The following is a 13,979-nucleotide window of genomic DNA, read 5'->3' on the forward strand; positions in this document are numbered from 1 at the left end:
ATGCTTTAAAAAAAACAAAAAAAAAACCTGACTCAGTGTTTACATTTTTCCCATTATCACTAGAAGATGAGCACGTCTTAGGGAGCTTCTGCTCTGGCTGTGAGTACTCTGTGTCTGTGGAATACGCATCTGGGGGAATAGCATAATCACTTTCAGAAGCCACAGAAGAGAGAGACACGCCTAGATGAATAAAGAAATAATAAAATCAGTTTTTAATAATTAGGGGGTTCAAATTCTGGCTGTCAGTTCTCCATAGAACACAGCAATTCCTAAATCATAAACCTTCCTAGACTAGATTTATACTATGCCTTTGGCCACAAAGAAACTTCAAAGTGGAAAACAGAACTAAGAGTAAGGACTATCATGCAGCTTCCCAAGGAAATCAAAGGAACATAGATAACATTTTGGTATGATTGTAAGCAGTTATTTTTACATATATAAAATGTATGCAATAGCCAAATAATGACTTTATAAAGGATTAAAATACGTGTATCTACATATTGAAATATAGGCAAAAAAATGTTGAACCATAATCTATCAAGATTTGTATAATCATTCACACTTTAACACAATTTACATTTGTATTATATATATTTTTTATTATATATATATTATAATATCATTTTGGGGGGGCTGCACCCATAGCATACAGAAGTTCCCAGGCCAGGGATTGAACCCACACCACAGCAGCAACCAGAGCCGCAGCAGTGCAATGCTGGATCCTTAACCCACTAAGCCACCACCAGGAAACTCCTGTAATGATTTTAAAAGTAACATCACATTAAAAAAAACCCACACAATTTTAGAAGTATTTTTCATGTAAGTCCAGTACTAACTGTCTGTAGATTTTTAAGACTCTTTCATGTAAGAGGAGCAATAAGACTTAAAGATATAAACAGACTATTCAATATGCCAGCAACTCTAATTTAAAATTCAAGGGGAGGAGTTCCCGGTGTGTCCCCACAGTTAACAAACCCAACCAGTATCCATGAGGACATGGGTTCGATCCCTGGCCTCACTCATTGGGTTAAAGATCCGGTGTTGCCTTGAGCTGGGGTCACAGACACAGCTTGGATCCCATGTTGCTATAGCTCTGATGTAGTCTGGCAGCTACAGCTCCGATTGGACCCCTGGCCTGGGAACCTCCACATGCTGTGGCTGCGGCCCTAGAAAAAAAAAATTCAAGGGGTCATTTTTCACAATAATTCACTTTCCATTTTAGAAAACAACTTGTAAGATGCAAGCCACATTTGAAGAGTGACTACATTTGGTTTCTAAGTGTTCGTTAACATTTAAGGAACATATTAGGACAACGTCACTATCAGCCAAATAAATAATTTGACTAAGACAAGTAACAGCTGTGATAATAGTAATACCTTTATTTTTCAAAGAATAACACGTTTAGATCTACAAAGGACCTTAGACATCCTGGTTCCAGCCCTCATTCTCTAAAGAGACTAAGGTCCACAGATTAAAGGATTTGTCCAAAATCAAACAGCTAGGCAGAGTCAATCCTGGAGTGCAAATCTCAGGCTTGGAGCTCCTGGACCAGTGCTCTAGGCACTATCCTAGGTGCCAGGGGAAGAGCAGAAAACAAAATGAAAAAATTTCTGCCTCATGGAACATAGATTCTAAGCAGGGGAGACAGACAAAAAAAAAAAAAACTGACAGTAAGTGCTACAGGAAAAATAAAATGTAGAGCAGACAAAAGGGAATGAAAAGAGCTACCAGTTGGAGAAGGGCAAAGTATTTGAATGGCATGGTCAGGGTGGATCTCACTGAGAAAGAAGGCAGTGTGCAAGCAAAGCAAAGCAGGAGGCAGAGGAACCAGCCATAAAGACACCCGGGGGAAGAATATCAGGCAGAGCAACTAATCTGTGTGAGGACCCTGAAACAAAAGCATGCCTGGCGTATTCTAGGAACAGCAAGAGGTTTTGGGTGGCCAGAGCTGAGTAAGAGAGGAGAAAGGAAGAGAGAAGGTCAAAGACATCAAAGAATCACATAATACCTTGAAGTCTTTATAAGGAGTTCTTATAGCGTTTTGAGCAAAAGTGTGACATAACCTTACGCAGGCTGTCAAAGGGTCAAGGTAGTAGCAAAGAGACCAGTGGAACCCCCAAATATTAAACCTATGACAGTTGAACAGCTCCAGTTGAAGCTAAGGGGTTTGGGAGGTCCATGGAACACAGTCTGAAAAACTGTGCTGAATTAAAGGCATTTGTAAAATACAGATGTCATTTAATGTGGCTGTCTCTCTCTATACCCTGTACGTACCCACGCCAAAAATTTCTTCAAAATCCCCCCAAATCGTAGACATACCCAAAGTAAATTTTTGTTGGCTTCCATCTTCCTATCAGATTAACCATCAAATTCTTAGCTGTGTCCTTTGCCATTTAGGAGTGTAACAAATTTAGGGATGGAAATAAGTCCATCCCATAAATTATCCAGAATCACCCAGGAACTATAAAAGACAAGCCTCATTTGGGCCAAGTATCTTACTTTATGCCCATAACGAAGTGATCTCAAGGTTAAAAAAAAAAAAAAAGAGACTGTCTTGTCTGGAATCACAGAGAATTAAGAAGAGACTTAGGATTGAAATATGAGCATCTTTGTCCTATGTGAATACTCATCATGATGATTAGAAGCCAGTGTGTTGAATTTTTTAAAGTCCTATAGAGAGATAAAATTCCCATTAAATATTCTGAATTATCGGGAGCTATCCTGTGTGCCTGAGACCTTCCCTCACCTCGTTTCATGGCTCTGGGGCTGCCTGGCCCACTCCGACTGCGTGCGTCTGACTCTGAAGTCCGGGAGCTGGACCTGGAACTGTCTTCTTCCTCTGACCCAGAGGAGTCATCCAGGAACGGGCTGCTACTTATCTGGGTGGCCTTCTAAAGAAAAGCAAAACAGCCTCCCTGTGTCTGTCTCTGAAGTCCCCTCTTTCTTTAGGTATAGAATAGTTTATATTTTACCTTAAGAAGTTATGGAATAAGGTTTTCTAAGGAATACAAGAAGATACTTTGCCATTATCAAAGTCATGTTATTAAATCCCGAATTCCAATTGGAAAGCATGTGTCAATCAGAAAAGAACATAAGGCTGTTAATACCTGATGATACTTTTTTTGTTTGTTTGTTTTGCTGATAATGCTTACTTAATTAGGTACGTCACATAAGGGTGGGGAAACAAAGATGGCAGTGATACAAAGATGTTTCTAAATTAGGAGTTTTCATTGCATCATTAATAGTATTTCCTTTAAACAATTAACTGCTATGGATGGGGTGGAAAACCACCTGTAGCATAATAAAAATGGAACATATCAGACCTCTAATACTCTGATAAATAAAAAAGAATAAATATATTTTCTAGATCTTTCCATTTATTCTCTTTTAATAATATGTTAACGTGAAAAAAATAATAATATGTTAGTGTGACCTTCTAAAATGCCCTTTGGAGGGACAGGCTGTATAAAATGTCAAGAGCAGAATCAGAGCTTAAACAATCAGTTTTCTTGCTCCATCATGAAGAGAACCGCATGTTTAACAGTAATAATAATGAGTTACCCCCTTCAAAGTTGTATACACTGGGGTTGTCATATTCTTGTATATTAGAGATGTATAAAGTCCTGATGTGGTATAGGAAAGCATTGTAACAGAATCTGAAACAGAAAACAAAAAAAAGTTTTTTAAAAAACTTTCTAACACATAGCTCTGTTTCTTATGAAGGTGAATTAGCAAAATTTCCAGTTAAAGAGAAACGGGTTTGACACAACATGGTATTCATTACACAGTCTACTTTAAGAAATATGGCATTTATGGAGTTCCCATCATGGCTCAGTGGAAACAAATCTGACTAGCATCCCTGAGGATGCAGGTTTGATCCCTGGCCTCGCTCAGTGGGTTAAGGATCTGGTGTTGCTGTGAGCTGTGGTGTAGGTCGCAGATGTAGCTCGGCTCCCTCATTGCTGTGACTGTGGCGTAGACCAGAGGCTACAGCTCTGATTCGACCCCTAGCCTGGGAACCTCATGTGCCATGGGTGAGGCCCTAGAAAGATAAAGAAAGAAAGTAAGAAAGAAAGAAAGAAAGAAAGAAAGTAAGAAAGAAAGAAAGAAAGAAAGAAAGAAAGAGAGAAAGAGAGAGAGAGAGAAAGAAAGAGAGAAAGAGAGAGAGAGAGAAAGAAAGAGAGAAAGAAAGAGAGAAAGAAAGAGAGAAAGAAAGAGAGAGAAAGAAAGAAAGGTGGCATTTACAGCTTTAACTATGTACTGTCTTATATGGTTCATTATGTCTTCAGGTGTGCCAGTTCCCCAACTAGACTGTAAGCGCTTTGACAGTAAGGATCTTAACTCTCATTTCGTTGGCATCTCCATCCACCTCAGGCTGAGCAGAAATGAAGACAAACACCTGCTGAATGACTCAGTGATCAGTATCCTATGAGGATATTCTCTGCTTACTCATAACCCTGTTAGCGACGTGGTGTTAAAACATCATCTCTTTTAAACCATTATCAGTGGCAAGAACCGAAGATAACTGAAAAGGAGTAGAACATCAATGGTTACCTCTATGATATTGATTAGAGGTAGGACGGGGTGGGGAGGGTGGGTGTAGAAGAAACCACAGAAAAGTTTCTTTTTCTATTCCAGTCAGTTCTCTGTTGTCTGGTTTAATTTTTCCTAATGAACATGCACTGTTTCCATGACAATTTTTTGAAGAAAGGAAGAAGGAATGTGTTTTAAACTTTGGAAAAAGAAGATACAGATTTCAATATTTTTACAATTTTAAACAGCTGAAATGCCACAGTTTCTTAGCCTTTGCCTCTTTTAGGTGAAAACATGAGGTACTTGCTACATGAGAGCTGAATATCTACGTGCCCCTGTACTGAGTGACATGAAGTACAATTTCAAAATGTAGATCAGCAACCTCAGAAAGCATTTTCCGAAGTTTCATAAAATTGTATTTATTCCAATGACTTCAGGCATTTAGGAAGTTCTTGGTTAGTGACATGGTAATATAAAAATCGCTTTCAAAAAACCCATGTTTTATCGTAGCAAAAAACACATAAAATTTACAATCTTAGCCATTTTTAAGTACACAGTTCAGTTAGTGTTACGTATATTCACACTGTTGAGAATCAGATCTCCAAAACTTTTTTATCCTGCAAATCTGAAACTCTATGCCTTTAAGTATGTGCTTCCTTCCCCCTACTCCCTGAGCCCCCAGAAACTACAACTCTTCTTCCTGTTTCTATGAATTTGACTACTTTTAGACCCCCTCCTAGAAGGAGACTCGTATAGTATTTGTCTTTTGTGATTACTTATTTCACTTAGCATAACGTCCTCAAAGTTCATCCATGATACATAGCATGCAAAATTATTGGCATATACTTATTTGCATATATACTTACTTTTATTAACATTCTCCATATTGAAGGCCTCAGACATTCGAATGCCTGATTTGGCTACAGCATAAATTCTGCTTTCCTAATATAAAAGAGAGATTGAAACTGAATATTTGAAGCAAAAGAATGATTACTTTCAGTACACCTGTTTTTCATTAGTTCCTCATTTAATAGTCACCAGAGCACAGCATTATTATAAAACTGTCATCAGTGCCAACTAAAACATGCCACTCTGAATAGCACTGCAGAAATTTTTTCCATCTATTATCTTTGTTCCCAAATTTTTGCTTGGTATTTTAAGTTCTTTTGAAGAGATAGGAAAAAAGTAAGAGAAAGCTTAGTCACAATCACTGACTATTCATAAATCCCACCATCAATATTCCACCGTTTTAGAACATGATTAAAGGGGAAAAAAAAGGGAAAACCCTGAATGGCTGTAACATGAAGCCAGAAACCATTCATTATCATTGACTACACACAGATATTATCTTTAATATTCCACCACTTTAGAATATGGTTAGGAGTTCCCGTCGTGGCTCAGTGGTTAACGAACCCGACTAGCATCCATGAGGACTCGAGATTGATCCCTGGCCTCGCTCAGTGGGTTAAGGATCTGGCATTGCCATGAGCTGTGGTGTAGGTTGCAGATGTGGCTCAGATCCCACATTGCTGTGGCTGTGGCATAGCCTGGCAGCTACAGCTCCAATTCGACCCCTAGGCTGGGAACCTTCATATGCTGCAGATGTGGCCCTAAAAAGACAAAAGACAAAAAAAAAAGGAAATAATATGGTTAAAGAAAAAAAGTAAAATCTTGAAGTCAGAAAGCGCATGTAGAGAAGCATTAATATACATTTCAATATACATTTTAATAAGGTAGAAGAAATACCTGAGGTCAAATAATACATGAATTTGAGAACTGCAATGGAATTTATAGGATCTTGTTCCAAAAATAGGTTATTTTGCTTTCTCTTCTTCTGAGGTTTCTGAAATGGGTCCTGAAAGGCTATCACCCTGCTTCCTGTGAGAAACGGGGCTCCAGGTTGTTCCTAATACATAGATCACCGGCTCCTGAACACACCTAACCTGGACAGTGGTCTCGATTAGGACACAGCAGGTAGTTGAGGCAGTCCTCTTCAGGACAAGGCTCGTCAGTGGCCTTTGAGATAGAGGGCATGACACCTCTAATCATTCAAGATTGAAGAGTGGCTGATTGGATCAAACAGATGCAGTTTCTCTGAGAGTGTGATGATAAGATGCTCATAGGGAGACAGAGTAGACAGAACAGAAAGTAGAAAGTAAAAATAAGGCAGGAAGTGAGGCACGCAGAAGCCATGAGAGAGTGAAGGAGAGAAGCACTTGGTCACTGCAGACAGCAGGGAGTTCTTAGGAACTCCTAAAAACTGCAGTCTCCTGATCTCTCTCCAACCGTTCTCCTCCTGGCCAAGAAGGAGGAGTGGCTTAATGTGACTGGTAAGCCTAGAAGGAGAAACGGGAGATGCAAAGCCCAGCACCTTCCTCTTTCCTTCCTCTTGAGAAGGAGCCGTGTGCAGGAAACAACCATTTGTAGGCTTTAGAGACGCTGGGCCTCACTGAAGGAGGCCTGTGGTGGTCAGTCCAGCACTACCTGGAACCAGGTGAATAAATTCAGCTCCCCTTAGAGTTCCCGTCATGGCTCAGTGGTTAACGAATCCGACTAGGAACCATGAGGTTGCAGGTTTGATCCCTGGCCTTGCTCATTGGGTTAAGGATCCGGCATTGCTGTGAGCTGTGGTGTAGGTCACAGATGTGACTCGGATCCTGTGTTGCTGTGGCTGTGGTGTAGGCTGGCGGCTACAGCTCTGATTAGACCCCTAGCCTAGGAACCTCCATATGCCGCAGGTGCGGCCCTAGAAAAGACAAAAAATATAAATAAATAAATAAATAAATGCAGCTCCTTCCCTGGTGTGCAACTGGCTCATTTGCCCAATTTTCTAAAATCCGTTTTATCTGTAATAAAGGTAACATTCCGATCTCCTGTTTGTCTTGATCCTTGTCTTATTTCTCCATTGGCTCAGAACGCAGGAGGAAAGAGAAGGGGAAATGGAATTCTAAAAACTGGGGCTTGTCAGAACAAAGCTGGATTTGAAAAGCAACAGAAAAAGAAGTAAAGTAAAACCTGACGATGAGTGCTGAGAAAAAAAAAACAAGTGTGCATGCGCTGTGCACAGCAGTATAACCTACCCAAGAGGGAAACCGGTGCAGGGGCGGAGTCGGAGGTTTGCCACAGGCCGCCTTCTTTACCGAGTCGCAGGTTTCGGGGTCATCTGAACACGGGGATTCCAGGGAGTCGTAGGAAAATAACCCATCATCACAACTCGTGTCCATATTCTCTAAAACTTCTGTACTGTCACCATCAACTAGATCAAGATCTGTTTCCTGAGGTCTCAGTGGTCGTATCATGCTTATAGCATTTCGGTTTGTACCAAACATCCTGTCGGAACTTAACTGTGGTTGGCTTAGATGTCTTTTGGCCAGTGCTACACTTATGCTGAAAACATTAGGAATCCTTAATTTGGGGGGTGGCAGGTTTGAGGAAGGCACTAGCTGTGTGCCTCTTCCGGGGAGTGAGTTAGGATGCTTTGGACTCAACGCTGGGGTCAGAATGGGGCTTGGGGTGTTGGCTTCACTCGATGAAGATGAATAATCCAGTCTCTGAGACTGAAACTTTTTATTCAGTTCGTCTGAGGAACTATCGAGCTCTTTTCTACTTGATTCAGAATTTCCCTTTCCAAGGGGACAATTCTGAGCTTTCCACTGTGCCTCCTGTTGCCAAGAATACAGCTTCTTGTGTTCTGGTCTCTTTAAGCCAAAAGTCTCCTCTTCAAATATAGAACTGCTGTCATCAGAGGCTGTCAGATACGTCTCACTGCCCATCCTGCTACACTGGACCCCTTCCTCTGATGTGTGGCTGGAAAGGGTGGACGTGTACCTGGACTTGGATCCTCCTTTGCTTCCGTCATCCTCATCGGAACTCCAGTCACTCCCGGGAGCCCCAGAATTCTGGGATATGCCACCGTCCATCACAAAGCTTGTCCTTGTTTTCCGATTCTGCTCTGAGACACAAGGAGTTTGATGCAATGTTCTCTGACCTCGGTTGTTTTCTTGAATTTGGTTGTCAATAGACTTTTCTGGAATTTCCATTTCTGGAAAAGCATACATTATATCGGCATGTTGCCCTTTTGGGGGGGCTGCACCCAGCATTTCTAAGTTCCCAGGCCAGGGATTGAATCCAAGCCGCAGCTATGACCCACACCACAACTGTGGCAACACCAGATCCTTAACCCGCTGCACCAGAGTGGGAACTCTTGGCATGTTGCCTTTAATCATACAATCTTTATATTTAGTTTTATGTAACTACACTGACAAACTGGAATTTTCATATGAATCGAGTTAATTTACATTAGCCTTTTGTCTGTCTTTTTTTTTTGTCTTTTTTGTCTTTTGTTGTTGTTGTTGTTGCTATTTCTTGGGCCGCTCCCGCTGCATATGGAGGTTCCCAGGCTAGGGGTCCAATCGGAGCTGCAGCCACCGGCCTACGCCAGAGCCACAGCAACGCAGGATCCGAGCCGCGTCTGCAACCTACACCACAGCTCACGGCAACGCCAGATCGTTAACCCACTGAGCAAGGGCAGGGACCGAACCCGCAACCTCATGGTTCCTAGTCGGATTCGTTAACCACTGAGCCACGACGGGAACTCCCTGTCTGTCTTTTTTACGTTTGACAGTTAAAAGTTTTTAGCTTGAAAACTGTAAGTTTTCTATAAAACATGGGGCCCTAATACTTCAATAGAATAGTATCAAAATGAAACTTCTTTTTACAAAGAAATATGTTGGGAAAAAACCTGGCGATAGTCTAGGGAGAGATAATATAAGAAGCAAAATGAGAAATAGATCGACTCTGACTAACAAATAAATGAGCCACTAAAAAAAAATTAACATGATTAATTCTATTTCAGAAGTAAAGAAAATCATAACCCACCCTCTTTTTGCTAAACTGCAAAATAATCATAAGTACATTTAGGCATAATAAATATAAAGCTATAATTTAAAAAAAAACTCTGTTCCCAAGCTTCAATATATGAAATACGCAAAACCATGAAGAATACACACACAGAGGAAAGCTTCACTCTACTTCTGGTTTAATCATAGCTACAAAATGTGTCCTTATAATAACAGTCTTTAAAAATGTTTTTAGGCATTCCCACTATGGAGCATTGGGTTAAGAATCCAGCTTCAGCAGCTCAAGTTGCTAAGGGTTTGATCCCCGGTGCAATGGGTTAAAGGATCCAATGTTGCTGCAGCTGAGGTGTAGGTTACAGCTGTGGCTCACATTTAGTCCCTGGTCCAGTAACTTCAATATGCCATAGGTGTGGCCGTAAAAAACAAAATTAAAAGAAACATTTTTAGATATGACTCATTTTTGTTTATAAGTAACAGGACAGACAAAATTGACTTCATAACCAGTGAACTAAAAATTTAGATGGAAGAGAACATAAGATACTTTGAAAATATGAAAACACAGATAGGACCTGCGTAATTAAGGAAACAGAGGATGAACAAATAAAGTCTACAGTTTGGTATCAGATAGTTTGTTAAATTTGCAAATGAGCAACAGCTGTAGTACAGGCAACCTCAGCTCTACAGAGCTGTGCCCAACTGACTGTTAGAAAGTGGGGACAAAAATAAATGACTTCTCAAAAAAGAAAAACATTCGTGTAAGGGCATCAAAGCAAGTACCAAAGGAGCATTCTGAATGCAAAAACATTATGTAGTTTTCAGAATTTCATAACCAAGCACAGAGACAGCTTTTAGGCCTATAATTTTTCTCCTTTGGAGGAAGGAAGCAGGAATTGAAAACACTGAGGATGCAAATTCAAGTCTCTCTAAAATATTTGGGAAAAGGCATCCCAGTAGTGGTAAAGCCAGCAGCCACTTAATAAAGCACAATTTAGAGGGGCTTTTAAGACTAAAAGATAGGTCCAGAGTTTAAACATGTGGACAAATATTTTCCTCTCTGAGGCAATAAAGGAAAATCAAAATAGTTACTAAATTGTCCTCTGTGTTCTTTTTCTTTATAAGTTTGCTGTCATATTTAATTACAGAATGAAAATTAGATAATTTTTTTATATTTTAAATAAAGAATAGTAAGTTCATACTTCTTTTTGTTTGTTTGTTTTCTTTTTGTTTTTTTAGGGCTGCATCCGTGGCATATGGAAGATCCCAGGCTAGGGGTCAAATTGGAGCTGCAACTGCCAGCCACAGCCACAGTCACAGCAATGCCAAATCTGAGCTGCACCTGAGACCTACACCACAGCTCATGGCAACACCAGATCTCCAACCCACCGAGTGAGGCCAGGGATTGAACCTGTGTCCTCATGGATACTAGTCAGGTTCGTTACCACTGAGCCACAATGGGAAGTCCAGAAAGTTCATACTTCTTATCTGAACTCTGAAACTTCTTCTTTGCAACTCAGTTAGTTAAACAAGTATGTATGACTGCAAATACATGTTTTAATTTTAAATACTACTGCTACCTAAGGCAGAAAAAAGTATCAAGGGAAGAAAAACAATTTTTCCTAAGCATCCCTGGCAAAGAGTCTCAAAAAATACACAAGAAAATCAGATACACAAAGTTAAATGCTGTATTTCTCTTTGAAAATAGCCTCATAAAACATCAAGTTGTCAAGGAAAGTGAAGCTGTATTTGCATTAATCTTAGCAAATGATTTTTCCTTTTAAAAAAGTCAAAGTATTCAAAAAAATGTCCAAGTATTAAATTCCTTTAGTCCATAAATACCTTCTACGTCTTTTCCTTCGGAGAACTCAGGTTCTTTAGATGATATCTTGCTCATTTCCTCAGATTTTACAACTTGAGGAGGACTCCTTGCTCGGGATAAAAAACATCCAAAAGTCAAACTGCTCAGGCGCTGGCCTTCTGAAAGCTTTGGTATTGAGACGGTGGAGGACTTCTTCCCTTGAACTTCTGCAAGGTCATTAATCAAAATCAAGATCCAAATTTTTAGTAACAGCTTGTAAAACAGAACCAAAGCATATAAAAACATGGACAGATCACTCCTTATACCAGAAAAAAGCCTGAATTTCATCTTTTTTTATGTATAGTAACATGGAACCCTTAATGTCCAGCAGCACACACCAATGTTTAAAATCTGTTTGCATATATTTTTTCATAATTTTTTTTCACAGCCACACCTGTGGTATATGAAAGTTCCTGGGTTAGGGGTCGAATTGGAGCCACAACTGAGGCTTATGCCACAGCCATGGCAACACCAGATCTGAGCCCCATCTGCGACCTGCCCTGCAGATTGCAGCAACACTAGATCCTTAACCCACTGAGTGAGGCCAGGGATTGAACCTGTATCCTCACAGAGGCAACACTGCGTCCTTAACCTGCTGAACCACCATGGGAACTCCTGTTTATATATTCTGAATGTACAAAATATTTTCTAACTATAAAAAGGAAAGTATCTAATCCCTTTAAAAGTAATTAGTTCTCAAGCAAACAAAAAGGCACACAACAAACAAAAATCCAGATTATAAACAACTAGAGAGTTTACAGCTTCTTGCAAAATCTGGTACTTACCAATTAAGTACTGGCAAGTACCAATTAAGTATTAGTAAAATTTGATTGTTCGGTAATACTACTAATAGTGAGGATAAAGAGACTGATGTCTTGTTCGCCAAGATAATCCAGGAAAATTTAGATAATCACTGGGGCAAATATCACATGATCACTGGAACAACTTTTGCTTATTTTAGTTTTCAGTATGCTTCTAAAAAGAAAGCAGATGAAGGGGCTTGGTCTCTGGTGACCACAATACGGATCTCTTAATCACTTCCTTAGAGAAAAAAAAAGGGGGGGGGCAGGGCACCAGTTTCTAGATAAGAGAATTTAGATAGCTAGGAGAGTCATTACTCAAGCACCTAATCAGAGGTTTAATTTATCTTCCAGGACTTGGAATATTGCTGCTTGTAAGATCAAAACCCTGGAGATCCCAGTGATGGTTAGAAAAGTTTCCAAAGAAATTAACTTCTTAATTCTGGGAAAAGACCAAAGAGTTAAGTAGCAACTGACAATTGAATATAGAAAAAAAACACCTTTACACCATACACAAAAATAACCACAAAATGGATTAAAGACCTAAATATAAGACTGGAAAATATAAAACTCTTAGAGGAAAACATAGGCCAAACACTCTCTGACATAAACCACAGCAATATCTTCTCAGATCCACTTCCTAGAGTAATGACAATAAAAACAAAAATAAACAGATGGGGCCTAATTAAACTGGAAAGTTTTTGCACAGCAAAGGAAATCCTAAAGAAAACAAAAGAAAACCCACAAAATGGGAGAGAATATTTGCAGATGAAGCGACTGACAAGGGATTAATCTCCAAAATATATAAATACCTCCTGCAGCTCAATACCAAAAAACAAACAAACAACCCCATAAAAAAATGGGCAGAAGATCTAAATAGACTCTTCTCCAAAGAAGACATACAGATGCCCAAAAAACACATGAAAAGATGTTCAACATCACTAATTATTAGAGAAATGCAAATCAAAACTACCATGAGGTACCACCTTACACCAGCCAGAAATGGCCATCAACAAGAAATCTACGAATAGTAAATGCTAGAAAAGGTGTAGAGAAAAGGGAACCCGCTTACACCATTGGTGGGAATGCAAACTGGTGCAACTACTATGGAGAACAGTATGAAGATTCCTCAAAAAACTAAAATAGAATTACCATATCATCCAGCAATCCCACTCCAGGGCATCCACCCAGAGAAAACCATGACTTGAAAAGATACATGTATCCCATTGTTCACTGCAGCACTATATACAATAGCCAAGACATGGAAGCAACCTGAATGTCCATCAGAGGAGTGGATAAAGATGTGGTACATATACACAATGGAATATTACTCAGCCATAAAAGGGAGTGAAATAATGGCACTTGCAGCAACATGGATGGACCTGGAATTATCATGCTAAATAAAGTTAGATGGTGAGACAAAAACATCATATGCTATCACTTATATGTGGAATCGAAAAAAAAAAAAAAAGGATACTATGAACTTATTTGCATAAAAGAAACTGACTCAGACTTTGAAAAACTTACGGTTTCCAAATGAGACAGGCTGGGGGGACAGGGATGCACTGGGGGTTTGGGATGGGAATGTTGTAAAATTAGGTTGTGATGATGGTTGTACAACTATAAATATAATAAAATTAATTGAATTTTATAGTGTATTCCTTCAGATGTATCCTTTAATATTTTCATGCTGATCATTACTCACAGAGCTAATTCATGATACTTTAATAATCACACACACACACACACACATTTTGTTTTTTATTTTTGCTACACCCACGGCCGAATCTGTGCTATAGCAGTGACAGGAGCCATAGCAGTGACAATGCTGGATACTTAATCCATTGGCTACCAGGGAACTACTATACATATATTTTTTTGAAGTACTATGTTATATCTATATCCATCACATCTATTCTCCAGTAAAGCCTA

At 39.5% G+C, this 13,979-nt stretch overlaps 1 protein-coding gene across 5 annotated transcripts in view; it reads right to left on the bottom strand.

Annotated features, from left to right (window-relative positions):
• PLEKHH2 (pleckstrin homology, MyTH4 and FERM domain containing H2) overlaps positions 1-13,979 on the bottom strand; it is a 124,142-nt gene that overhangs the window by 59,021 nt on the left and 51,142 nt on the right. For all 5 annotated transcript variants that reach the window (XR_007135137.1, XR_007135136.1, XM_047782175.1 and 2 more), the window contains 6 exons: positions 11,229-11,414; positions 7,614-8,575; positions 5,400-5,475; positions 3,562-3,656; positions 2,747-2,891; positions 44-180 (listed from right to left, as the gene is read on the bottom strand). Coding sequence is in view for 3 of the 5 variants with exons in the window: in XM_047782175.1 (XP_047638131.1) it covers positions 44-180; positions 2,747-2,891; positions 3,562-3,656; positions 5,400-5,475; positions 7,614-8,575; positions 11,229-11,414 (1,601 nt within the window). In the remaining 2 variants the exon portion in view is untranslated. The remainder of the gene's footprint in view (positions 1-43; positions 181-2,746; positions 2,892-3,561; positions 3,657-5,399; positions 5,476-7,613; positions 8,576-11,228; positions 11,415-13,979) is intronic.

The sequence above is a fragment of the Phacochoerus africanus genome, chromosome 5 (assembly GCF_016906955.1).
Source record: "Phacochoerus africanus isolate WHEZ1 chromosome 5, ROS_Pafr_v1, whole genome shotgun sequence".
Classification (NCBI taxonomy): domain Eukaryota; kingdom Metazoa; phylum Chordata; class Mammalia; order Artiodactyla; family Suidae; genus Phacochoerus; species Phacochoerus africanus.